At 45.6% G+C, this 25,862-nt stretch overlaps 1 protein-coding gene across 4 annotated transcripts in view; it reads left to right on the forward strand.

The window, feature by feature from the left end:
- lrp8 (low density lipoprotein receptor-related protein 8, apolipoprotein e receptor) overlaps positions 1–25,862 on the forward strand; it is a 125,533-nt gene that overhangs the window by 91,816 nt on the left and 7,855 nt on the right. For all 4 annotated transcript variants that reach the window (XM_061237887.1, XM_061237888.1, XM_061237889.1 and 1 more), the window contains exons 7-17: positions 2,801–2,923; positions 3,744–3,866; positions 5,935–6,054; positions 6,228–6,353; positions 11,121–11,292; positions 14,042–14,269; positions 15,377–15,495; positions 15,903–16,042; positions 18,909–19,050; positions 20,053–20,205; positions 22,045–22,377. In XM_061237887.1, coding sequence (XP_061093871.1) covers positions 2,801–2,923; positions 3,744–3,866; positions 5,935–6,054; positions 6,228–6,353; positions 11,121–11,292; positions 14,042–14,269; positions 15,377–15,495; positions 15,903–16,042; positions 18,909–19,050; positions 20,053–20,205; positions 22,045–22,377 — 1,779 coding nt within the window. The remainder of the gene's footprint in view (positions 1–2,800; positions 2,924–3,743; positions 3,867–5,934; positions 6,055–6,227; positions 6,354–11,120; positions 11,293–14,041; positions 14,270–15,376; positions 15,496–15,902; positions 16,043–18,908; positions 19,051–20,052; positions 20,206–22,044; positions 22,378–25,862) is intronic.

A 25,862-nucleotide genomic window follows, 5' to 3' on the forward strand; every position in this document is an offset into this window, starting at 1 on the left:
AGCATATTGATGAGATTATTTTCATTTGGCAATGCTCATGAGGTAGTCTCCACTGATTACAAATAGTAAAATTAACCTGCACTGTGTGTGTGCGCGTGTGGGTGAGAGACAGGGTGAGAGAGAGAGTATGTGTGGAAGAGCATTGGTTGTGATGTCATTAACAGATCAGGATGATGCTAGAGGAGCACTGCATGAGTGAGGCTCATGAGTGTTCGTGGGGTTGCTTAGCAACCCATTTAATGTGCTGGAAAAATGAAGAGCCCTTGAATGAAAGGGTTGCCAAGGTTCAGCAGGGTTCTCTAAGCTGGCGCTCTGAATTATCAGCGCTTTTCAGTGTTATTAATGGTAAGGAGCGGAGCTGTATCAGTAAGGTAAAACGTGTCTGATTTTCTGTCCTGTCTGCGGAGGTTCCTTTGTTCTGGTACAGGAAGTAATAGGTGTACGTATAATCTTATCACAGAGATTTGATCACAGATCCAAGGAGCACTTTTTTATTAAAATGTGCTGCCTGTTTCTACGCAATATCATATTCAGTGTTAAATCAACTCATGCAGTATGTGCTCCCTAATCCCTACATTTTCAGTGACTACATCTTTATTCTACCAGATAATTTATTTATAATGACTAATTTTATAAATGACAGTCGAACCTGAGATGCAAACACTTTGGGAATGTTTGTCCTTTGGCCCTATCCAGAATAATGAAAGTAAAGTAAATATACATATGAACAATAATAAACTGAGTTCAAGGCAAGCTAGGTATTATTCTTTCCATGTCATAAATGATATGGCATCACTTAATGAACATCGAAATGGGAACAGCAGTCCAGTGCTGGCCAGTGGGCAACTGCCTAACTGACATGGCAGTTTTCATGAACCTGTGACTATTAGCGAGAAAACTTACTCTAATTATGGCTTTAAAATACACTGCCCAAAGGCTAGAGGAAAAGAGGCCATTAAGGTGCTGAGGCCAGCACTGTCCATTTTCAGGGCCATCAGACACTTTAGTGAGCCCTGATCTGCAGTCATGGAACTTTCTCTCGGGTTAGCTCCTATCTGTCAAGAGCCAGGTCAGCCATGATTACCCACCCTTGTGTAAGATCGGTATCTGCAATTTAGGCCAATCTCCAGTATCGACATCAACCGACATCCTGCACTACCGCCAGGGTGTTGGGATGTCAGAGAGGTCCCATACGCTCTGGAATGCACACATCAGAGCCTACCTTACTGGAAACCCAAATGACTGTCTTCCTGGCACATAGACATTTGGGCCAAATGCTGATTGGTGTGATACAGTGGTCTTCATTCCTGGTCCTGGAGAGCCGCAGGGCGTGCTGGTTTTTGTTATTACTGGGAACTTAATTGATCAATGAAAGCAGTTGATTACACAGTCAATTCACCTTACCGGGTTTCTTGGGAATTGGTTGCTGCTATTAAGGCAAACACTAAAACCAGCAGACCCTGTGGCTCTTCGGGACCAGGAATGAAGATCACTGGTGTAATATCAGGCTTAATGACGAATCACCGTTCAATCTGGTTCAGCAGGATGGCAGGCAGAGTGTGTAGAGCAGAAGTGAGCCAATGATGCATTGCATATCTCAATTATTAAGTTATGAGTCGCAATATGGGTTTTTGACTGGGCATCTCTGTAGAGTTGATGGTGATGAAGAGATGATGAGTGTCAAAACCCACATTTTCAACCTTACAGCATCTAATGTATGTAACACAAAACATACATTAGGGACTGGCCACTGAATCCGCCTACGGTAATATGAGCTCAAAAGGCCGAACGGATGCTGTGGATCAGTATGTGCACGACCGTGACCGTGCTATGACCATTTTATGACCGTTGCCATCTGTTCCCAGTGAGCTGTGTACACCAGTACTGGTTGAGTGGAATGCAATTTCCTAGAAAGAAATATACAGTGTATTGTATATACTACTGATGTCTGTATCGCACAGTGAATGGGCATTGTTAGCCATTAATACTGCACACTTGAGATTTGGAACTTGTTTAAAAAAATTGCAACCCATTAAATTAGAATGTCCTTTATTTGTCTGTTACTTTTTATTGGCACAAATTGCATTAAACCTGGAAACACAAAGCTGAAGGAAGCTTAGAGTTAATTAACAAAAACTGTTTTAGAGAGTATAATGAATAGAGTCTGCAGGTGGATAGGTCTACAGACTCATTTGGACAAAATTAGATATTGGAAATCATACATCGTTACTGTATCTTTTCTCACCTCACTGTCAGATATGTACACCAGTGCTGCTTTGATTGCAGAGATTTATCATTATGAACATTATTATTCTTACCATCATTCATTTTAAATTGTAATAAGCACTTATTTAAAAAATGTATTAGTGTTATTCCTGTTTGTGTGTGTGTGTGTGTGTGTGTGTGTGTATGTGTATCACTGAGTGATTGTGACTTGCCTGGAAAACATTCCACAGATAAACGGTTTAGTCGTAGCTTCCAAGTGTTAGAATTGATCATTTCTGCTCCACCACTGGGTTCTACGATTCAAAAGTACAGAGCATCAATAATTAAAAGGCACTGTAAAATGATAAATGAGAGAGATAAACCCTCCCCCTGGGTATACGTATGAACGACAAGCTAAGCCATTTAGACGTGTTACCGCAGGGCTGTCTCACAGAATGAGTAAATACCTAATTATATTTTACCTCTCCTTTTAGTGTTTTTTTATTGCTGTGGGAGACATCGGATCTTTTTATTGTACAATTAAAACGCGGTGCATGTTGTGTTTAAAAGCTGGGCTTTGCCTTGTGCGTTGTAGCCCATGTCACTTGCCGTCCGGATGAGTTCCAGTGCGGCGACGGTTCCTGTATCCATGGCACCAAGCAGTGCAACAAGGTGCACGACTGCCCAGACTACAGCGATGAGGCCGGGTGTGTTAATGGTGGGTGTCTACTGTACAGATGTAACTCCTCCGTGTTACTGTAATAGGGGAGACCGGGGATGATTGTAACACTTTTTGCTCCAACATGTATAACTCAAGGAGAGTTTATGCTTGAACTCTCAAACTTTGAAATAAGCTACCCATATGTGTCTGCTACAAATACTAGCTATATAGACATCTACTACAATATCACAGATTGTGTGAGTTAATGTCAAATACAAAGTTCCACTGTTACAACCTACACCACTACTGAGGTGAGACTTGCAAATTGATGGTGTTACATCTAACCCAATGTTAGTACCATCCCCGGTCTCCCCTACTGTCAGGATCATGTCTCCAGTCCATTATGATCTTTGTTAGTGAACAGAAAGCTGACCCTGTAGCTTCCCATCACTCTACAGGGAGAAGTATTAAAACCTGTTTTATAGACCATTTGTCTCTGATTCGCAGAGCTTTTAAAGGTTCTTAAATGAAGTTGCTTCGCATCATCAAAACAGGGAAGTAGGAAATCAGTCCTGAGGGTTAACTTATTGACATTTTTCAACATTTTATGGCTTGAAACTCATTGTCCTTCCTTGCTCTAGTGAATCTACATATCAGCCAATGTAGAGCTCATCTCAAATAGGATGCACTACATCCATGACTGGGAGGCTGTCTATCATAGTGCATTAATATTGTCATCTTGTTGGATTCACTAATGTAGCATTGCTACTTTAGGCAAACTCAAAGTGGTTCTAAGCCCCATTCATGTCGTAATAAAATTGTAATAAAATAAATCGTACAGTCCCTTTATCTTAATTCCTCTTAATCCTTCCGACAGCCACCAAGTGCGAAGGGCCGCTGAAGTTCATGTGTAAAAACGGCGAGTGCATCGAAAGCAGCAGGGTGTGTGACTCCCACAAAGACTGCAAGGACTGGTCCGACGAGCCCATGAAGGAATGCGGTAAGATCAGCTCTGCCACTGATCCCTTTCATCACCAGATGAATAGCTCACTTCTCTGAACTGTCGCTGAACAACACACACTCAGTCTGTCTCTGAACGACTCTGTCACTGGTGAACTTTGACTACAAACAGCTCTGTCACTTATCATTTCCGATATGGCCGCTGATCACTTGAGGAACTTTCTTGTCTGTGCTGTACTGTACTGTACTGTAACTGAGTAGTGCTGTCTCTGATGAGTTCTGACACTGCTATATTTTGCATTGTATTCAAATATTGATGGGCAGTGTCAGGCTAGTCGGAGCCAAACTGTATGGAAGGAGAAACAAAATGAAACAAGTATATTTCAGTTTGGTCACTATGCTCAAACACAAACCCCCAGGTAATGTCCATTTTAGTATAATTATTGTAACCTTTTAGTTTTTTTTGTTTTTTATCTTAGTGTAATATTGACTTCTTTAAAATTGTACTTTGTGTGTATACCATATATGTCATGAAATACATCATATGTACATGTCACTGCATTGCACAAGGTCTTTTTTTAGAATCAGTCTCCCCATTCGCTCACTCACCATCTCTGGCACAATGGAGCCCTCACGTAAAACTTTAATGCAAAACACATAATGACATGCCAGCTCTCCGATTGTTAATTTCCCAGAGGTGCTCATGGGAAGCGGACCTTTCACTGAAGGAATGAATGTAGGGAGTGTACCTGCCGCAGAGTTGGGCCTGCAGGGCTCTGTGTTATCCGGGGCATGGCCAGGTGTGTGATACCATGTAGCTCCCTAACTGCATGCACAGAGCCCGGGGATTAGGTTAAAAAGCAGCCGCAGTGTGCTGTGGAAACGAAAGGGGGGAGAGATAAGGGAAAGATAGAGGAGGAGAGAGAGTGAGAGAAACAGAGAGAGAGTAGGAGATAAACAGAGGGAGAAAGAGAATACTTTTTGTGTTAGTAATCTGTTTGTAATGTGTTCCTAGCCATGCTTTGGCAATACAAATACACATTTTCTCATGCCAATAAAGCACTTTACATTTGAGAGAGCCTGGGATATGTGTATTGGTATATGTAGCCTATTATGTATGCTATATTTCTACACTCGTATTGTTCTGTCGTTGTTGTTTGTTTATCTGATCTGTCTCACAAGTTCCTTTCCAGGCTTTGGCAATGCAAATGGCAATAAACCACTCTGAATTTGAATTTGAGAGTCAGAGAGAGACAGGGAGAATAGGAGAGAGACAGTGAGATGGAGAGAGAGAGAGAGAGAGGGGGGGGGGGGGAGAGAGGGAGGGAGGGAGGGAGGGAGGGAGGGAGGGAGGGAGGACACAGCCATGCTGTAGAATCCGGTCTCTTGTGTGTAGGAGCCTCGCAGGGCTTGTTGCGACAGCTTTGGCAGACACTCCTCTCATCAGCCTTCCTCGCATCTCGTTAAACCACTTACTGAGACTCCCCGTTTTCCTCCACCGTTCCCCGCAACCTGTTCAATCTTAAACTAACCCGATTTAATCACTGCTGCACGCCGCCAAGCAAGAGTAAAATGCACAAAGGAAAAAAACAAATGAGATTTTACTCTGAACTTATCAACTCTGAACAAAAAATATGCTCGACTTGCCTATCTTTCCCATTCGAATATTATCCCGCATGTTTGTTTTCCCCAAGCCAGCTGCAGGGGGAAGCTTTCTGTAAATTACTGTTCGGTATCTGAATGGATATTATGCACTGTAGATAAGCAACACACTAATTTTGACTTCGCTTCCATTTAGTATTTTATTGCTCTGGCAAAACCCTGATGCACTCTTCTACCGGAGTCCCGTAGTTGTTTCTCAGAGCTCACGGTCCCTCCGTGGCTCAGTGGCAGGTGTGTGTGGCTCTCCCTCCTGGGGAACAGTGGATCACACAGTCTCATCACTTTCTCATAATCTGTTGGCACAGCACTGCAGTGAATTGAAAAGTACCCCCCCCCCCCCCCCCCCCCCCCATCAGTCGCCGTGAGGTGGCTGAGGCATTTATCAGTTCACACATTCCTCGGGCATGAGCTCTGACCTTTGACCTCTATACACCTCCTCCACCCAGGCCTGAACGAATGCGCAGACAACAATGGCGGCTGCTCCCACATATGCACCGACAGGCGGATCGGCCATGAATGCCAGTGCCCCTCGGGGTACAAGCTGCTGGACAGGAAGACGTGCGGAGGTAATTGTCATTCCGCCGGCGCTCGGCCTTTCCCCCGGCCCCCCGATCCCCTCAAACAAAAGCGGCGGCCCGGGTCTCTCGTCCCCTCCGCCTCGCACCCACCGAACCCCCCGCTCCCTCTGCCACCGGGACCGCCGCGCCGTTATTGATGCGTTTCCCATCTCCCCCCGCAGACATAGACGAATGTGAGAATCCGGACGCCTGCAGTCAAATCTGCATCAACTACAAAGGCGACTACAAGTGCGAGTGTTACGAGGGCTACGAGATGGACCCGGTAACCAAGACCTGCAAAGCAGTGGGTAAGGCATCCCCCGACACCCCGTAACTGTGGTCCGCGGCAGGCCGAAATGAAAGGGGAGGCTTTGTTTGCTGCGTGTTACTCCGTGTTCACAGTTCAGACAAATATTTACCCTCTTTTTCAGGGGGCAGCTTTCCTTGTCTGGTCTTTGTTTGTCACAGGTATTGTGCCTTATTCACACAGGGCCAGTGGGCAGACAGTTTAAGCTGGTCGGGGTGGGGGATGGTGTGCGTGACGGCGGTGTTTCGCTTCTAACTTAACCCTTAAACTACAAGCAGCTACCGTGCGATTTGGAACATGATTATTTCCAGGTATAGACGTCGCCAAGGGTGGCGTAAGCGAGATTTGGTTACGCTTTGAATTAATTGGCACGAAGACGGCATTGATGGCCTCCTCCCGAGTTCTTATTAGTGACGTGAAAATGGAAGCGGTGTATTTGAGCAGCGTGTAATAGCCCCTCTCTCCTCAGGGATTGATGAGGAGTGACATTCATTGCACCCGTAATGTGATTGCACACTACACGCTGCAGGACGGAAGTGATTATTTATGCAGTCACCTATTTGCTTCAAAGCCGCGGCGCTTCCATAAATATCCCGCAGTTTGCTTTGTGACGCCGCTGTAATTCGCATTTAATGAAGCTCTCTCCGGCCTGTCCTATTCTTCTCCAGCGGAGAGGCGTTTCCTGCCCACATAAGAAATGACAGGTGAATTGATGGTGTTATGCAACCACACTGGACCAGAAACGCAGTCCTCTGCTCAAGAGAAAGGTTGTCCGTGGTAAACGTGATTCATCGTGCGTGGTTTCGTCCCACATGCAGTCAGTAGAGATTTTGTACAGCTTAGTGCCGTTTTTGTGTAATTCAGTGCTTTGTCTGTATTCTCAGTGACAATTTAAGTGTCATTTAAATTGTTATAACTTTCTACATTGAGCAGAATAAAGTGTGAAGCCCTCTAGGGGAATCATTAAAATCATTCAAAAGTATCATCACAGAGGACAATTGTATAGTGTCAATGAGACAAATTAAGGGCAGTTTCCCAGCACAAGAAACGTGTACTCCTGTATCTCAGTCTAAACCAGTGTACTTTTATTGTACAGTGTATCTGCGTTTTAGTGTACTCTCCTCGGTATGTATATTTCTGTTGATGGGAAAACAAAATGAAATTATCTCCATGTTGCTTTCAACTTACTGATGTTGTTTTTGCACTCAACTCATATGTATTGTCAAATGAGTCCAATTTTTTGTAGTTTTCTGGCATGAAATTTTATAGCATGGTTAATGAGTTAAAAGCAACTTGGAGATAGAGCATTTACGTTCATCCGCAGAAACATTCAGACGTACTGAGGATATATATTTTCAGTACACTAAAACCCTGATATATAATAAAGTACATTGTCACAGATATTGTACACATATACACAAGTACATACTGTAGCGCGACAAGTTTGAAAAACACCCTTTTTTAAACTGTAAAACAGATATGCTTATACTTTAGTGACTAATTCCGAATGGGGGAAACAGCAGCCTATGATGCACAGAAACTTAGAGGACCCAATTCTCATTTTAATGAATTCATTAAAAGAAACAATCCACGAAGCAGCCCCAATGAATAATAAAATGGGCTTTGCGATTCCCACCGGCGGAAGGTTCCAGAACTCCCAACTATGTTCCAGATATTTCATTAAAATTCCATTACCTGTCTGGCTACTGAGACCGGCTTTGCTTACATGTATTATCTGTCTGCTGTTTGAACAGGGAAAATAAACCGACTGGAACTGGAATAATTCTCATGGCTGCCTCTTTAAGAGTGCTTCATTTGCCATTTATAGGAGATACATTTATCGCCAGCCATTTCTAATTACCCTCTGGCTGTTTTGTGTCCTATGGATATACGTGAGAAAGAGGATGCCCTCCCGCGTCTTTCCAATCGATTTAAGAAAACCCAGTGGTTAGAAACGCATTCCAGGTAAGTGCATTGCATTAGGCCGTGGGTTGCAAATGAGGCTTTTGGTTCTGCACAGTGGCACATTCCAGCTCTCCTCCCTCTGCCTTCTCGTGCTGCTGAAAGCTCATTAAACTAATTTCTGTTTATTTTCCCCTCTAGCTGGGCATGGTGCCTTTCAACATGTGAAGCAGATTGTCTGACCGGGTGTCTCTATCTCTCTCTCTCCTCTTCGCAAGCACGTGTGATGCGGTCGCGTCTGTGCATATAACGGAGACTTTGTGCGGGACCCCCCCCCCCGAAAATAGTCAAAAACACATTCCATCACGAGCCTGTGCTTAGCGGGGAAGCAGGGCTGTTATATTCAGATAATTCTGTTTTTAGATGGGACTGTTGGACCGCTGAAGCTGAAAAACGCAATGACCTCCGGGTCCAAACTTTCCCTGAAATACTCATTTGCTAATTGAATAGAAAGTTCCGGGTTTTTCGGGTCTCAGAGGAGCTGCCGCCCTGCCAGCCTGTAGAGCTGGGTGCAGTGTGCGGAGGCACGCTGCTTCTGTTCAGAGGCAGAAAGATAAAAAATGGAAATGGATATCGATGAGAATGATATCTTCACATTCACAAGACATGCTTCTCCCCATCTTTGGGTCTCATGCTGCTGAACAGTGCAATCATTTCCCCTGCCCCTCCTGACAAATCCCAGCACAAGTGGTTAACCTTGCATTAAGGTGCATTATAGCAGGGAATTGGGGGTCTTCCCATCTCTTTGTGTGTGTGTGTGTGTGTGTATGCGTGCGTCCGTGTATGCCTGTCTATGTGACAGTCTCTGTGTGCGCGTGCAACCATGTGTGTGTGCATGCATGCGTGTGTGTGCGTCCGTGTGTGTGTGTGTGTGTGTGTGAGAGTCAGTGTGTGTTTGTGTGTGTAAGAGAGAAAGGTGGCCACTGGATACCTCCATAAGTAATTATAGAATATCTTCTCTAACCAGCAATTCACTTCAAAAGCTGCAACCCAAAGTAAATAGCTTCAGGTAAACACATACTGCATACTAAAACAGTGAGGTCTGCAGTTGTCCGTTAATGTAGCCAAAGTGGCCAGAGGAACAGCTGGTCAAGTCAGAGACACAGAGAGTGACTTTACGTATGACCGCTCCATATGCCTGTCCCTGTCTCCCGCTCATCTTCCCACCCTCTGTGTCTCAGTAGAAATATATTTTATAATTATATGCCGTTCTGCTCCTTCATAACATCTGCTCTAGCCGTCAGATCTGTCATTGCTTGGTTTATGATGAATCTCTATATCCTGCTGCTCTGTATCCTGTTGAGTCAATATTGAGCGAAAGACTAATAAATATTAGAGCAGGCACACAACCATGCAAAGAATGGCATTTCCCTGTTCCCTGTGTACCCCAGACATTTGTAAGACCAGACACGCATTTATCTGAGTAAGATGGACAGTATTGGGAGTATCATGCCAGATATGGAACCACTTAGTCATATTTTACTATGTATAGTTTTGTGAACCGTTGCACCTCTATCGGAAAGCGAGGATTAGACTAATTGAGATAATTATGGGTATACTGTAGAGCCGTCTGATACTGGAGAGCCACCCCTTGCAGATCATGTTTGTAATGGTTGTGTCTGTGTCTGACCCAAGAAAATGCCGAGCTGGCACTCTGTGGAAGTAATTACTATCACAGTGTGTTTTGACCTGAAAGCAGAGGAATGGAGACCCCCCCCCCCCCACCCCCACCCTGAAAGGAGTCACGGCTAGAATTGATAGGTATTGCTCTGTCAGCCAAGGGAAATGATTGAATCCAAACATGTGCCAAAAAAGGACCATTTCAGCTTCCCCCTCAGTTGTCTCAGTGGTTTGAAGTGGAGAAAATCCAGCCAAGGGTGGTAGCTGCCAAGTAGTCATGATTGAAGTGGGTCGCAGAAGAGAGGAAGTCCAGGGACAGGTGGCTCTTGTTGTTCTTGATTGCATCCAGGGTCAGAATGCGGGAGTTATATGAAGCGGTCATTGCTGTCAATACTGCTCGTCCTGCTCGCCTCCTGTAACCCACAGGAGCTTTCCCAACGCACAGGGAGCCGGCTGCTCCTTAGAAGGGCTGGAAATGACTTCCCCAACCCTGTTTCCTACATGATGCTATTATTGTCTTAAGTTGTCTGCCTTTAACCATTTTGAAGAGTTAATGACTCGGTAAACTAAAGACTTCATGCAGTGGCCTCACAAAGCAGAATTCTAGGCGTCAAATCGTGGCCTAACTGTTAGTGATGAACATCAAATTTAAATATTAATTGAGACCGCTGGGAAAGAAAATGTAGGGAAAAAAGATTTTGGTTATAGATTTGTCTTCATTTTTTTATTTTGGAAATTTGATTACTGAAGTGACAGAGTTGCAAATGTAATTGCTCGGAGGGTTGTGTGTATAGTGAAAGTAGAAAAATCCAGTATACTGTAAATGACTCACTAACAGGAATGAGGAACCACCTCAGGTAATGTGGTAATGTTCCCTATGTACATCTAGCCATAAGCAAATATTTAAAGGGCAATTACTATTCAAGGTAAACCAGCAGGCTGGGGAAAGAACCATGTCATAGTAGCTCACGATGACTTTGCAGTATTACCTTTTGTGAGCCATCGAAGGTGAATATACAAATACTGTATTCCAGGAGGGAGGAAATGTGTTCAGAAATGTTTTTTTCTCATGGTTAAGCATGTACAGTATCCTTGATAAAGATTACTAGCAGGAAGTTGTCTGTTATGAAGTCAACCATAACACTTTCTGTGCTCACCCATCGCCTTCTACTGTGCCTTCTAACAGGGAAGAGCCCCTACCTTATGTTCACCAACCGCCACGAGATCCGTCGCATTGACCTGCTGAAGAGGGACTACACCCAGGTGGTGCCCACCCTGAAGAATGCCGTGGCCCTGGATGTGGACGTCACCACCAACAAGATGTACTGGTGTGACCTCTACCACCGCAAGATCTACAGGTACCGTCTTATCCTTCTTTCTCTCTCTTTTATCCCCCTTATACTTCCCCTCTCTGAAAGCTTTTCCTCTTTAACACCATTATGATTAAGAGACAACCCACAATTAACACAACTCCTGACCTCAGCTTTTTCTATACAAGTACTTCTATACGACACCACGACTGAGCAGTGGTGCTGTATAGAATTGTATATTCGCTTGCTCACCCACTCGGTTCAGCTTGAGTATCGGGATTAGAGACTTTTAATGTCAGATTAGACTGACTAATATTACTGTTAATACAAAAATATACCGTTCATGCTAATCCTCTTAGGAAAATAGCCTTAATATCACTAAATCCACATCCAGAAGATGTTTATTCACTTTTAAGTGAATAGTTTGCATGCTCATGCATGCTATGGAGGTGGCTCGCTCACAGGTTTGAATGTTTTTATCAACATTTTTAACCATATCGCTCAGCTCTAGGCCCTGCCAGGGCGTCATGCCTGCTAATTGGCTGGCGGTACCTTCACAGCACCTGCACATGAAATAGTTTGACGGGGGGCTCTCTCACTTTCCCTTCCACTCCTCCAGCCTGCTGCACTCATTAGGAGCCATCTCCTAAATGATATGCACCTCAACTTTCTGTGTAGCCCCAGTGATCTCTTCCCATCTCTTCCCCAAGTGCAGTATAAGAACATTACATAACACAAAAGAAAGAGATGCATGTGGCTTCTCCAGCTTTGACAGAGGACGTATATTTTGGGTGTGTGCGTGTATACTGTTCGTGCATGTGTGTCTCTCCCTTTCGCAGAGGAGAAGCCTGGGAGTAGCACAAAAGGTTATTTCCCCCATTTGTCCTTCACAGTCCCTTCCCCTGCTCAGTTTTCATTAGCCCAATGCTCCGTCTCTCCCAGTCACCCTCAGATCTGACTCCAGGACCCCAGCTAAATCATCTTTGCCAAGCCATATGTTGCCAGTAATTTACCTTCTGGAATAATTGTCTTCATTATTCATTCTCATATCCAGAGGTCTTTACTGAGGGGAAAGTGTGGATGTAGGGTTTGTGGACTCTCGCGAGGCGACCCTCGGAGCGCTTTCGGGAAGCCCTGCGTTATTCAGCGGCGGTGGGGTGTCGCCGGCGCGCCCCCACGGCCCTGGGGGGGGGCGAGAAGGCCACAGTCTCATCTCAGATTTCATCAGTGCTGCTATTTTAATCCAGCGGCTCTGGAGGACCTCGGCCGCTGCGGCCGAGCTGTCCCTCTTCATCAGCAGCGGACGCCAGCGCCGGCCCTTCGGACACCGCTTTGCATTCCGTTCAGCAGCCAGACCGTAGCGCGTCGACTCCTGATACACGCTGCTTTGATATTCCCTCAGTAGGGTTCCTTTGATTTTTCCCCGAGAATGCCTTCTCTAGCCTTCCCCTGTGATTTATATGCTACTATCGCTGTTTTTGTTGTTGTTTGGTGTTTTTAGACTAATTAATTCTGATTAGCATTGTTTAGGTCGATGTGATCTTAAGTTGCGGCAGTAATTAAGATGTCGAGACAAACAATAACACAGGCAATTAGGGCTGCAATCTGTTTCCCATGTTTATCCAATTCATCCCCATCTAATCCTGGTCAGCTTCACTCCTCTGTCTGAGGTACCAAGAGAGGCCGGATTTATACAGGGCAAGCTCTCCGCTCCAATTTCATACCTCTTTTTTCCTTCTGTTGTGTTTTGTTTCTTATGTGCTAGATTAAATTGGGGCAGTACCTTCCTAATAATAGAGATCTGAGTGGATCCTCAAAATGTAAGACTGTCATGTTTTAGGGACAGGGCTCTTCCAGGGATTAAAAACATTCTTCCAAAAAAGATAAGGAAAAACAAGAGGCCCTCTGAAACCGGCCTATTTGACAAACACTCATGTTTGCTAATCATATAGTTATGGTGACAAGTCCCATGAAAGTTATTATCTTTGTTTGTCATATCATCAGCATTGCTCTGTCATGCTTAGTGCTCACATCATTTAGCTTACCAAGTGTTGTTTCAAAACTCATCAGGTTCACCCCGTGGATTATGTATAAGGTTATAGTTATATGATTTCTCCCAATATGCTGTCAAATTACAGTCCAAAATTCTGAGACCACAAGTGAAAATGCTTCTATGTTGCATTCTTTTCCAATTTAATACAAACTTTTGTATTACAAATTATATTACCAGCATAACAATTTGAGTGAAAAGTTGAATCATGAAAAATTTACATGAATTTCAAAATTTCTTAGTATTTGATATAACCCCCTTTTGCTTTAATGGCAGCGTGCACTTGAGCTGGCATGGACTCCACAAATTTGATGATCCATGATATCCCTGCATTATTCGACAATGCTCCAAAGAGCAGCTTGTGATATTTCTGATTGCTTTTCTTTTGTCTGTCTTCAAGTGTCCCCATAAATGTTCAATGGGGTTGAGGTCAGGTGATTGTAGAGTGTGCAGCTCTCTTCTTTGTTCTTCGAGTAGATTTTTAAAAATCTTGAAACTTTCTGTTTATTTCCAGAATCACATGAAAACAAATCCAATGTTCAATGTGGTCTCAGACTTTTGGACCCCACTGTATGTTGAATTTATTCCATACGTATTTTCAATGTATGTCATGTCTGACAGAGGTCAAATATCAGTGACATACAAAGAATAGTGATGGTTCTATAATAGACACTGCTCTGTGTGTGTGTGTGTGTGTGTGTGTGTTTGTATGTGTGCGTGTGTGAACGTGTGCTCCTTTTCCCTTAGTGCGTACATCAACAAGGCCAGTGACTCCTCGCAGCAGGTGACCCTGATAGACTCGGCTCTGCACTCCCCCGAGGCCCTGGCTGTGGACTGGGTTCATAAGAACCTGTACTGGACCGACTCCGGAGACAAGACCATCTCTGTGGCCACCGCCGACGGCAAGAAGAGGAGGGTCCTGATCGACACTGATCTCATCGAGCCTCGGGCGATCGCCGTTGACCCCAAGCAAGGGTGAGAGGGCAGGGGTCAGGGTAGAGTGCGTGTGAAGGAAGGCGGTACAGTAAACGATAGAGCTTGGTGTCGGGTACGGCTGCTGGAAGTCAGGATGAGGAGCTGGAAAAGAGAGTGTGTTTGCCAAGAGGCCGTTTCGAAACTGAATGAACCTGTTGTTACTGTTAATGAAGGCAGAAACTGAGGGCGTCATTCACATTTATAGCTGTAAATGAGTGACTGTGACTTGGTTGACTGTATTCACTGTAACCTGGATAGTATTCTGTTGGGTTTCATCTTTTTGGGTCACCGTGATGGTTGTGTTCCTTCAAGGATACTTTCCACTTTCCACCAGTAGCCACAGGTGTAAATGGTAAATGGTTGGCATTTATATAGTGCCTTTATCCAAAGCGCTGTACAATTGATGCCTATCATTCACCCATTCATACACACACTCACACACCAACGGCGATTGGCTGCCATGCAAGGCGCCGACCAGCTCGTCAGGAGCATTTAGGGGTTAGGTGTCTTGCTCAGGGACACTTCGACACAGCCCGGGCGGGGGATCGAACCGGCAACCCTCCGACTGCCAGACGACTGCTCTTACTGCCTGAGCCATGTAGGTGGCATGTAAAATGTTCACAGGCACAGAAGTCTGCTGGATGTTCAGGAATATTTCAGATTTCAGAGGCTCATGTCCACATACAAACAGGCATCATATGAAATATCATATTTAATACATTAGAGTTACATGTAATATAATGTTTCCAAAGAATTATAGTAATATACTCAGTATAAGGTGCTTTATCATGAGTATTGTCAAATGACAGTTGGCAAAAATGAAACTTTTTTGTTGTTTATCAGATTCAGCTAAGGAAATGTACCAGTGAGTTGAGTCCCATAGCCACGTGGGCTTGAATAATATGTCTTGTTTAAACAAGAAAGCACTGCACACTCTGAATTCTCGACCCAAGAGTGCACTCACAGTGAACAACTGCTTTGGCACTAAATGGAAAAGTGAATAGGATGTGTGGGAGATGTGTGTACAGTAGTTTCTTCCTCCAGTCCGGCGTTAAACTGCAGTCATGCCTGACCATTCTGCGACCGTTCTTGTTCCCGCGTCCTCAGGTTTATGTACTGGTCCGACTGGGGAGCCCGGGCCAAGATCGAGAAGGCGGGGATGAACGGCGTGGACCGGCAGGTTCTGGTGTCGGAGAGCATCGAGTGGCCCAACGGGATCAGCCTGGGTGAGGGCCTCTGTGGAGGGAGCGTGGGCTAATGAAGGGCAGCCCGGCTTGTGACAGCGCTGTAAATCACTCACAGCGCCCGCCGCATAAATCAGCCGGCAGTTAGGGAAACTAAACGGAGCTGCGCCAGCCACTATGTCAATATTCTCACAATTTCCCTGCCCCAGAGTCAAAAGTCAATTTGAACAGTGGTGCTGCAGATGCCGATGTGGAGTAGAAACCAGCACGAAAAACTCAATTCTCACTCAGCTTGTGCTCTGATTCCTTTCTTTCGTTTTTCTTCCACTCCTTTCTTTCATGCTGCTGTTTGTTTCTGGCCCTGTAGTACAATGTTGGTGTTCGGTGATGGGGGTCTAGTGCCGAATTAGCCTCGGGTCATGCTGACTCTCCTCTGCTGTGTGTCTCAGACTTATCCAACAGAAGACTCTACTGGGTGGACTCCAAGCTGCACCTCATATCCAGTGTGGACCTGAATGGGGCCAACAGGAAGGTGCTCCTCTCCTCGTCTGACCACCTGGGGCACCCCTTCGCCCTGACGGTGTTCGAGGTAAGGGACGGAACCTTCCGGAAGGCGGCGGCTATGCCTTAAACACGGGGAGTCGGGTCACACCGCACGGCCAATAACACTGGCCGCTTGATTAATGGCCCCTCGGAGCGAGCGGCAGCCATGACAGGAACCGAATCAAAAAGCCTTTAGAGTCAGGCAGTGAGAGAAGCACAGCCAGGCCACAGCCCCGCGCCTGTATATCACACACACTCCGCTCTGACAGGGTTTATGAGCTGCTCATTCGCCCCTCCGGGCCTGTGGCAGCTGCCAGAAAGAAGAAATAATATTTCCCGTCTTCGTTTCGGCTCTGTCTGCTGCCGAGGAACCAAGGCGCGGAGAGCGATCCCTGCCCTTCTTTGATTCTCCCCAGTCAGGCTCGCCGTGGCGTAAAGCCACGTCAGGCACCAGAGAAAGCGTGAGCGCGAGCGCGGTCCTGAGCCCTCAGCGTCTGGCGGCTTTAACGCATTCTAATCACCCTGTCATATCGCGCGCGGAGAGCGGGAAGCCAGGGCGCATGTAATCCTTGTTTCTTTCTGTGTCACCGCCGCAAACGATTCGGAGCGAGGTAGTAATGGCATCTCTTTGCTTTGCTTCACTCGCGCGGTGGGTTTCTTTCTCCCCGTCTGACATAGGCGGAATCTCGCCGTGGCTGATATGCACGGAGTGCGATTCAGCCTCGCACAATTAAGCTCCATTGCCGAGTGGAGGGCTGTTTCAGAGGGCTTACCCCCACGGGCGGAAATAATGTATCTTTCCTGCGACTGTCAGCGTAATCACTGGCTTGGTATGTGCGGTGCCCATGAGGGATGACTCGTGTTCGGCCAAAGACAGCCTGAGCCCCCGTTACTTTTCCAGCCGTTGAGCAAATTAGCATAGAGTATATTTCAGTGACGGCCGGGCTCGCTGCCTTAGGAGTGATAAGACGTTCTTTCCAGTCACACGGCTCCACCAGGCGCGTGTGAAACTGATTAACATTTCGTCAGGAAAGATGTCACAACGTGTGAGTCAGAGACGGATGTTGGAATTTGCCGGAAATTATCTGTCTCAAAGGTTAAGTTCCTGGTGGTTTTAGATTTGTTTGAGGCGTGTGTTTACTCAGTACAGCAATGGCATCCCGGTTCTGTGGAATCGGATGCACCATAAAACAATAACTGCGATTGCAGAGATACATCAATGCTGATAAGATGCCGATGTCGGTAGAAGTTTCTTAGTAGTCCTAGTAGTCCTAGTAGTTCTATGTGGTAGTTCAATTCAATTCAGTTATATTTGTATAGTAGTTTGTATAGACACTGTCCTGTGCAGATGTGAGCAAGCTTGTCAACTACACCCAGTAAACACCCTGAAATATGCTTATACGATAAGCATACAGTTTATACTGCCTGCGAAACCACAGTCACATGATATAAAATTGACATATAGTCATTTTACATCTTTCCTTTCCTTTATGTTTTGGAAAGTTGACAACAAAGTTAATTTAAATTACATCTATATTACGTATTATACGTACTGTACATTGCATAGGTTAATATTAGATTAACATTTGAATACAAGCCTTCTGTTGCTCACTCTTAATATAGCTCTTAATTATAGAGCATTTCTCCATTTCGCTCTATCTATTTTCTCTATTTTTTTCATTTCAGCTATGGGAGAGACAAACTGCTGTAGTTTCACTTAGTCAAGAGTCCAGTCTCAGGAGCGTGCTACAGTAGCCAGTCTAGGGATGAATTCATGTGAAAATATTGGGGATGACATGTTTCCCTGTCTGCCCCCAACCCTACACGCATGGCTGCAATAACCTAGTTAATGGCCCACAGCATTGCGTCTCACAGTCTCAAAAATAGAGCTAATAGCTCCATCTCCATATGTGAAGGGATTGGCAAAGAATTCTCATTACAGTACAGCTGCATAGCCCCAAGGAAAAGTTTATATGCAACCTCAAGAATATGCATATGTATATTAGTGTTTTAGCATCCGTTTCAAGTTTTATATATCAATTGGTATAAATAATGTTTTAGCAATTTGTACATCGATTTATGTGATTGGTAAGATCACATAAATGTTGAAAATGGGGACTGAACCTGCAAAAAGACTCAACGGGAGGAAAAACACTGAAACATTGTTGAGAAAAACTCCGCAAATACTATTTGTATTTCAAATATTAAAATTGTCAACCTTTGAAAAGTAACAACTTTGTAAACATGCACCCGTTCTGCCTTCCTTTTTAAAGAGATGGTGTCTGAGGAGATGGCAGGATGAATTCTTTTTCTACTGTTCATATCCTCCTGTTGCCAATAAATCTCAAGTTGCCAAGGCAACAGGAGAACCATCTTATTCCATCCCTCATGCTGTTATGGTATCGCTTGAGAGGCTGATAAGGAGGCATAAACATAAAAAAAACAAGCAAAACTTGTCCTGACAGTTGAGGTGTTGTTTTTCACACGGAAAATCTAGGCTTGGCTCCAGAGCTCATGGGCCACTCTGGTACTGGAAGTAGACTTGGATCTGTACTGGGCATAGTGACATGTAGACTCTGTTGGTGATGAAAATTGATCCAGGAGATTTGAGACCAGCAGGCTGATCTTACTTCAGCAGGGCTGTCCAATCTTATTCTTATCTGTAAAGGGCCGGTGAGGTGTGATTGCAGGTTTTTGTTTTAGCCAGCACCAAGACACCCGATGTATTGATTGAAGAGCATTATTAATTAACTGGTAGAATCGGTTGCTGAGCTAAAATGAAAAACCTGCACCCACACCAGCCCTTTTGGGATAAGACTGGACGCCCCTGCTCTGCAGCCCTGTCACGGTCTGGTCAGGGAGGTAAACCGCACGTGGCCTGACCTCTTGTGATGGCTGGTGTCCGTCCACAGGACCGGGTTTACTGGACCGACCTGGAGAACGAGGCCATCTACAGTGCTGACCGGCTGACGGGGCATGACGTGGCCACCCTGGCAGAGCACCTGAACAACCCGCTGGACGTGGTGGTGTTTCACGAGCTGCGTCAGCCCAAAGGTTAGGCCCGGCGGCTCTCTGTCAGCCCTCTCCCCTCCCCGCTTCATCGTACTGCCGGCTGGAGCTCATTTAAATGTCTGCAGGCCGCATACGTCTTTTTAAATTGTCTCGCTTGTCAAGGAGGCTTTCATGAAAGGGCAAAAAAACATCAGCGCGGCAGACATCAAATGGGTTTTCTGTTCGAGGGAGATGGTGGAAGTGTATGTGGAGTGTGTGTGCGCGTGGGCATGCGTGTGTGTGTGTATGTCTATACACGTTATTTGTTTTGATGCTTTGTTCTCCCTTCCGATGTCTGTGGGAGGAGTATTGCTAATTGCACTCCCGTGTGTTAATAATTAAAGAGCAGTGTTGAAAGATTAATGGAAGATTTAAAGTAATCATATTAGAAAATGCAAAAAGCAATGAAAAATGTGATATTATTTAAATGACCTAGCGTGGGCTGCAAGTCGGCAAGAATATTTCAATGCGAACTCAATCACCTGTACACCGCAGCGCCAGATTTATGTGCTGCTAAAATGAATCATCCCTCCTTATACAACAGCGTCCTTTAAAAAAGAAACCAGCATGAACGGAGCTATATCCAGCACTGGGGAGACATCTTTTCAAAATGTTTCTGTGTGTTGAAGGAGGTTGAAACTTACTCCCATTTTTTACCTTTTTATTTCTATTTTGTTCGTCTCCCCGCAAGGCTTTTTCAGGACGGGTTTTTATTGTTGTTTTTGTGTGTGTGTGCTAAGCTTTAAAACTCAAACCGACCGCGGGGTTCTGAGGCATCTTCAGAAATAACTGTGTGGACAGTTTGATTAATCTAGCTCCATTGCCCTGGCACTGCGGTGTAAACACTTTCCCGTAATTGCACTCTTCGGTAGCCCCGTTACCAGAACAAAGGGCTTCAAGGGCGTTTTGTGGAAGCGGCTTAGGCCTAGGACACTGTATTAGCGTAGCGGTCTGACAGGGTGTCTGTTGTCCTGTTGAGTTGTGTTCTGCTTGTTCCGCGCACAGCTCCGAACAGCTGTAACATGGGGAACGTGCCGAACGGGGGCTGTGAGTACCTGTGTCTGAAGGCGCCCCAGATCACCGAGCACTCGCCCAAGTATACCTGCGCCTGTCCCGACGGCATGGAGCTGGGCCCAGACATGCGGCGATGCGTGACAGGTAAGCCCTGCTGTAAAATACTTGACCAGCTTGAAACTTGAGCTGGTCAAGCTGGTCATAAGCTGGTCTAGCTGGGTATGAGCTGGTCAACCAGCACGGCAAAGCTTGTCATAAGCTGGTCTAGGTGGGTATGGGCTGGTCAACCAGCACGGCAAAGCTGGTCATAAGCTGGTCTAGGTGGGTATGGGCTGGTCAACCAGCACAGCAAAGCTGGTCATAAGCTGGTCTAGGTGGGTATGGGCTGGTCAACCAGCACGGCAAAGCTGGTCATAAGCTGGTCTAGGTGGGTATGGGCTGGTCAACCAGCACGGCAAAGCTGGTAATAAAGCTGGTAGGTGGTCAACCTGCTACCAGCTTTTTCAAATCACAGCTTAAGCTGGCCAAACCATGTCGAGCTGGGAGCTGGTTTTAACTGGTCAACCAGTGAAACCATGTCGTGCTGGGAGCGGGTCTGAACTGGTCAACCATCTAAACCATATTGAGCTGATGTGACCAACCAGCTACCAGCTGTTTAAAAACCTAGCTTGAGCTGGTCAAACTATGTTGAACTCGGAGCTGGTTTGAACTAGTCAACCATCTAAACCATGTTGAGCTGATGTGACCAACCAGCTACCAGCTGCTTCAAAACCTTTTGCACCGTTTTATTCAGCAGGGAGGGGTACCCTTAAAGTCCCCCACTCCCACCCCCGCACCCGCCTCCCTCGGTGCTCCGAGAATAGCAGCGGGTTGTCAGAAGAGGCCGTGCCGCATTGCCGTGGAAAGCGCCGTGCCGCAGCAGAGCGCCCGGGAGATTACATCCCTCCCCTATATATAGGAGTCAGAGGCACCTGCACATGAAGAAGCAGGATGAGGAGCCCAGCCATGCGCACCTGTGAGCAGAGCGCACAAATCCCACAGAAACAGGCGGCGCCGCCGCCGGCTCTAATCTCCTCAGCCGACATCCCGATCAGACACGCTCCGCTAACACGACGGCGGGGGCTCCCGGAGCCCCTCGCCCAACAAGGAGCCCCCGTCCTGGGCGAGTACGGTCGCAGAGGAGAGGGTGCCGTAGCCGCTAAAGCAGAACCTTGACATTGGAAAGGAGAAAGGAGTGTAATGTAAGCCTCTGAAACAGAATAGTAAAGCTGGAATTACCCCGGCTGTGTTGCGGTCGTGGTGCGGAGCTCTTCCATCCGGCGGCCATGCTGGTGAGTTGTAGCTGTCACACGGGCTGCGTAGTGTGCGCTACGCATCCGGTGTCATTCCAGCCTGACCGCTGTGGCTCCGCTGAATGACTGTGCCAGCCCTGTGAACAAGCGCACACACGTACTGATCCTGTACACATACGGGCATGGACAAATACACATGAACACACGCACACGTGCTCTGCATACAGATAGATGAAGCCACGTCTGAAGGGAAAACGCGTAGACAGAAAGGCAGCCAGGCTCTGTCAAGCATTCCTAAGCCTCTGCTGTTTGGCTCCATATTTGTGTACATTTTGCATATTTAAGAAGGTTGTTTAAGATTTTCTACACTGAGCTGCACTTAGCAGAAGCCTCTTGGGTCCATGAATTACATTCCAAGATGTTGCCCAAATGTATACCTGTGATAATTTTCCATGTATTATGCATTGTACAGAAGTAGTTTATGCTGTGTGTGGCTCCTGTCTTTCATGATATTAGTGACTGAAACCATGTGAATGTGCCTGTAGCTGTGAAATAAGGAATGTTTGCCTTACTGTAACAATCAGTTAACAAAATGGAGGGTCCTATTACTGTTCCTTGAGTCTACTTTGAGATGCTGTACTGTAGATTGGTATTTGAGTTTTAATGTCCTCATTTGGTCTTTTTGTTCCAGCTCTACCACCTGCTAAACCTAAAACAACGACAATACAGCCCACAACTACCACCACCACCCCTCCAACAACAACAACAACTACTACTACTACTACTACTACTACCTCCACTACTCCTAGTACTACAACTACGACCACAACCACCCCGCCAGACATTAGCGCTGCCACCACCACACAAGCTACGACTGTGTCCCCGGTGACCACCCCCCCTGCTCCCCCCAGCACTGTCTCCAGGCAAACACCCCCTTCCACCCCCCCGCCCCCAGTGCAGGGGCCTCTCCCCACCATCCAGAGTAACAGCATCGTGAAGGAGAACAGCAACCTGTCCCATCGCTGTAAGTGCCCATATCTGTGTCTGTGTGTGTGCGTCTGTGTGTTTGTGTGTGTGTTTGTGTGTATGTCTGTGTCTGTGTGTGTCTGTGTATATGTATGTGTCTGTGCTTGCGTCTGACTGTGTGTGTGTGCGTGTACGCGTGTGTGTATGTGTGTGTGTGTGTGTGTGCGTCTGTGTGTGTACAGTGTGTATGTGTGTGTGTGTGCGTGTATGTGTGTATTCAGTTCCAAAATTATGTTCTGGCATTGAATACAAGCATTGAATAGCAGTAGAAGGTATACTTTCTGCTGCTCAAGTGAAGGACATCAGAATGCAACTGAAATATACTATTTGTGCCCTTATAATGTATTTTGTTTGAGTGATATCTGCTGCCTTTTCACTGATGCCCCGAGGATACAGTCAGATGTAAAATGTGCCAAAGTCAGAATGCAGCAACATAACAGACTCCCACTGCAGTCCTGCAGTGAAGGTGCTTTCCAAGAACAGCGGGAGAGTTTCTCAAAAAATGCGTGCTTTACATTTTAAAGTCATGCTTTAACCCTTTAAGGTATAAGATCACAAATAATTATGTGATTACAATGTTTGTAACTGAACATTCTAAATCTGATGTATCAATCACTACTGGTAATTTTAAAGCAATGGCATTCTAGAACACTGACTTGGGATAAAAATAAAAAAAAAGGAATTCCAGAAAGCCTATTCTTGAAAGGGTTAAACATGAAAAGTCTTCCAAATCTGACACCTGTATGTAAAAGGTCAGTGGGAAAGATGTATGATTGCACAGCTGTACGGATTTACTGAGTCGCTGAGCAGACAGACGTTTAAATCAGTTGGGATGATAAATAGTACCTCTCAGTGGTGTAATCAGAGGCCCAGATTGGTGAATTAGTAGTAATAGGTGGCACAGAAACGCAGCCTGCCTTATCCGATTAACATTTCTCCATCCTGGTTCTTCTCCTTGCCTTTGTTTTTCTTGCATCTCCTCTCCTGTAATTAGAGGAGGCGGGCCAGTGCATGTGCACTTGTCATTGTCGGGGAGTGAGCCCTCACCACCCCATAAATCAGTGGAGGGGTTCCGCTCGCAGCCTCGAAATCACACGCTGAAATGTCCCGCAGTCTCAGTAGCTCTCCGACAAAGCATCCGCCTCTCTCTCTTTTGTACTACCGGAATCTCCATTGGGGTGAATCCATTGGGGTGACGTGCACACCTGTGAAGGTTCACTTTTTGACTGAAGAGCTGTCAGGAAAGTTTTACTCTCGTGTCTCTTCTGAGGCAGCCAATTGTGACTGACAGCCTGAGACACACAGTACAGCTGGGAAGGGTGTGGAGGTGGTGCCTCTCTGAACACGTAAAACAGAGTCAGCCATAGAGAGGTAGAACTTCCTTCTGTCTGTGAGTTTCACTGTGAGGGCCCGATGTTCTGCATTGCGGCCCCCTTACACACTACTTCCCTGGCTTAAGGTAGGTGTTGAAACAGCTGGTAAGGGGTAGACCACCTACCAGCTCAGACAAGCTTCCAGCACTAGCTGGTTGACCAGCTCATACCCAGCTAGACCAGCTTTACGACCAGATTGGTTATGCTGCTTGACCAGCTCATACCCAGCTAGACCAGCTTATGACCTGCTTGACCAGCATAATTTTCAAGCTGGTCAAGCTGGTCACGCTGGCATAGCTGGATTTTACAGCAGGGTTCACTCCCATAGTGCTGACTGAGAAGCCGTTAGTCACTGAGCAGGATGGCATTAGAGCCCCTGCCAGCCTCGGAATGCATGAAGCCCATTGGAGGATGGCAACAGGCCCTGGCAGGCTTTGGAGCACAGTGTCTGGGCCCCATTGAGCCCAGGCTGAGGGAAGGCTGCATGCCAGCCATGCAGGATGGGACGAGTACAAAGGGGTGGTTTTTTAAATATTCATTGTGTCGGCGTCATTAAACAGTGGGACCCCAGAAGGCAGGAAATGTCTATTAGAAAAGCGTAATCAGTGATGGATGTGTGTAATGTGGTTGGAAATCGCTCTACAGTTACTCTAAAGGCTTTTAAAAGGTCCTCAGGGTGTGAGGGACAGAAAGACAGATGAAAATCAATGTTGTGGTAAAAAGACAAGAGTTTTGGATTGGATGAGTTTAGGAGGAAAATTGAGTTGCTTAAAGGAAACCACTTTCGTTGGAATGGAAAAATTAGCATTCAAATGTGTAAACAAACAGCAGTATAGTTTAATTTGCACGCTTCTTATTTTTCATCCGCTGAACACGTCCCTTTTCTTTGTAGTAGCTCTTTGTTTATAAATGGTCCAAACACTAAAGCTGCAGTGTAATGGGCGGAACCTCTCAACCACCGTCAATGAGGAGATTATCTCTCCTGATCAGCCAGGGAGTAATGTCTGGAAAGTGTTTGGACTCATGTGTGGTTCATGAGAAGATTCAACAAAAGGATACGGCAAAATTTAAATGCAGTTCGCTAAATGAAGCTTTGATGTAACACCACAATACCAGCAATCTGAGGGTATAACACCACAACTAGCAATGTGAACTTCCAATTTCAAATTGCATTTAGAAGAGTCCACTGAGATAATCAAGTCAGAGACACCTGCCTCTAAACAGCTATGCTTTGTCTTGTTTGTCTTCCCCTCGTGCTCTCACACAATACCCGCTGAGTACCAGGAGACCATCGTACATAACAATAGCGCGAAACATGTGCAGACTGGTTGATGCCGTTGGTATTCAATTAATGTAAATATAATACATTTTTTAAAAGACATTCACATGGATAGAGTTTAATGGAAAGAATATTCCAAAGGCATTTTTGGGGACAATTGACAGCCCTAACGACCATGAGGTCAGAGGCAGAAAATAAGGCTTCATTATTGATAAATACACTCACTGAGCAATTTATTTTTATACTTATTCATGCGATTATCTAATCTGCCAATTTTGTGGAAGCAGTGCAATGCATACAATCATGTAGATACGGGTCAGGAGCTTTAGTTCATGTTCACATCAGCCATCAGAATGGGGAAAAAATATGAGATCTAAGTTACTTTGACCGTGGAATGATTGTTGGTGGCAGACAGGGTGGTTTGTGTATCTCAGAAACTGCTGATCACTTAGGATTTTCACACACACTAGTCTCCAGAGTATAGAATGGTGCAAAAAACAAAGAGAAATCTGGTGAGCAGCAGTTTTACAGACAGAAACGCCTTGTTAATGAGAGACGTTAGAGGAGAGTGGCCCGACTGGTCAAAGCTGACATGAAGGGGACAGTAAAGCATAAAAAAAAAACACATATTACAACAGTGGTATGCAGAAGAACATCTCTGAAGACACAACACATCATAATTCTAAGTGGATAGACTACAGCAGTCGAAGTCTAAATCTGCCAAATAAACACGTAATAAAGTGTATATCCAGAGGGGGCATATATATTTGTGGTCCATATATGGCAATTTATATAATAGATATGACAACTTTCTTTGTAAGAAGTTGAGCA

Source organism: Conger conger, chromosome 4, assembly GCF_963514075.1.
Source record: "Conger conger chromosome 4, fConCon1.1, whole genome shotgun sequence".
In the NCBI taxonomy this organism is placed as follows: domain Eukaryota; kingdom Metazoa; phylum Chordata; class Actinopteri; order Anguilliformes; family Congridae; genus Conger; species Conger conger.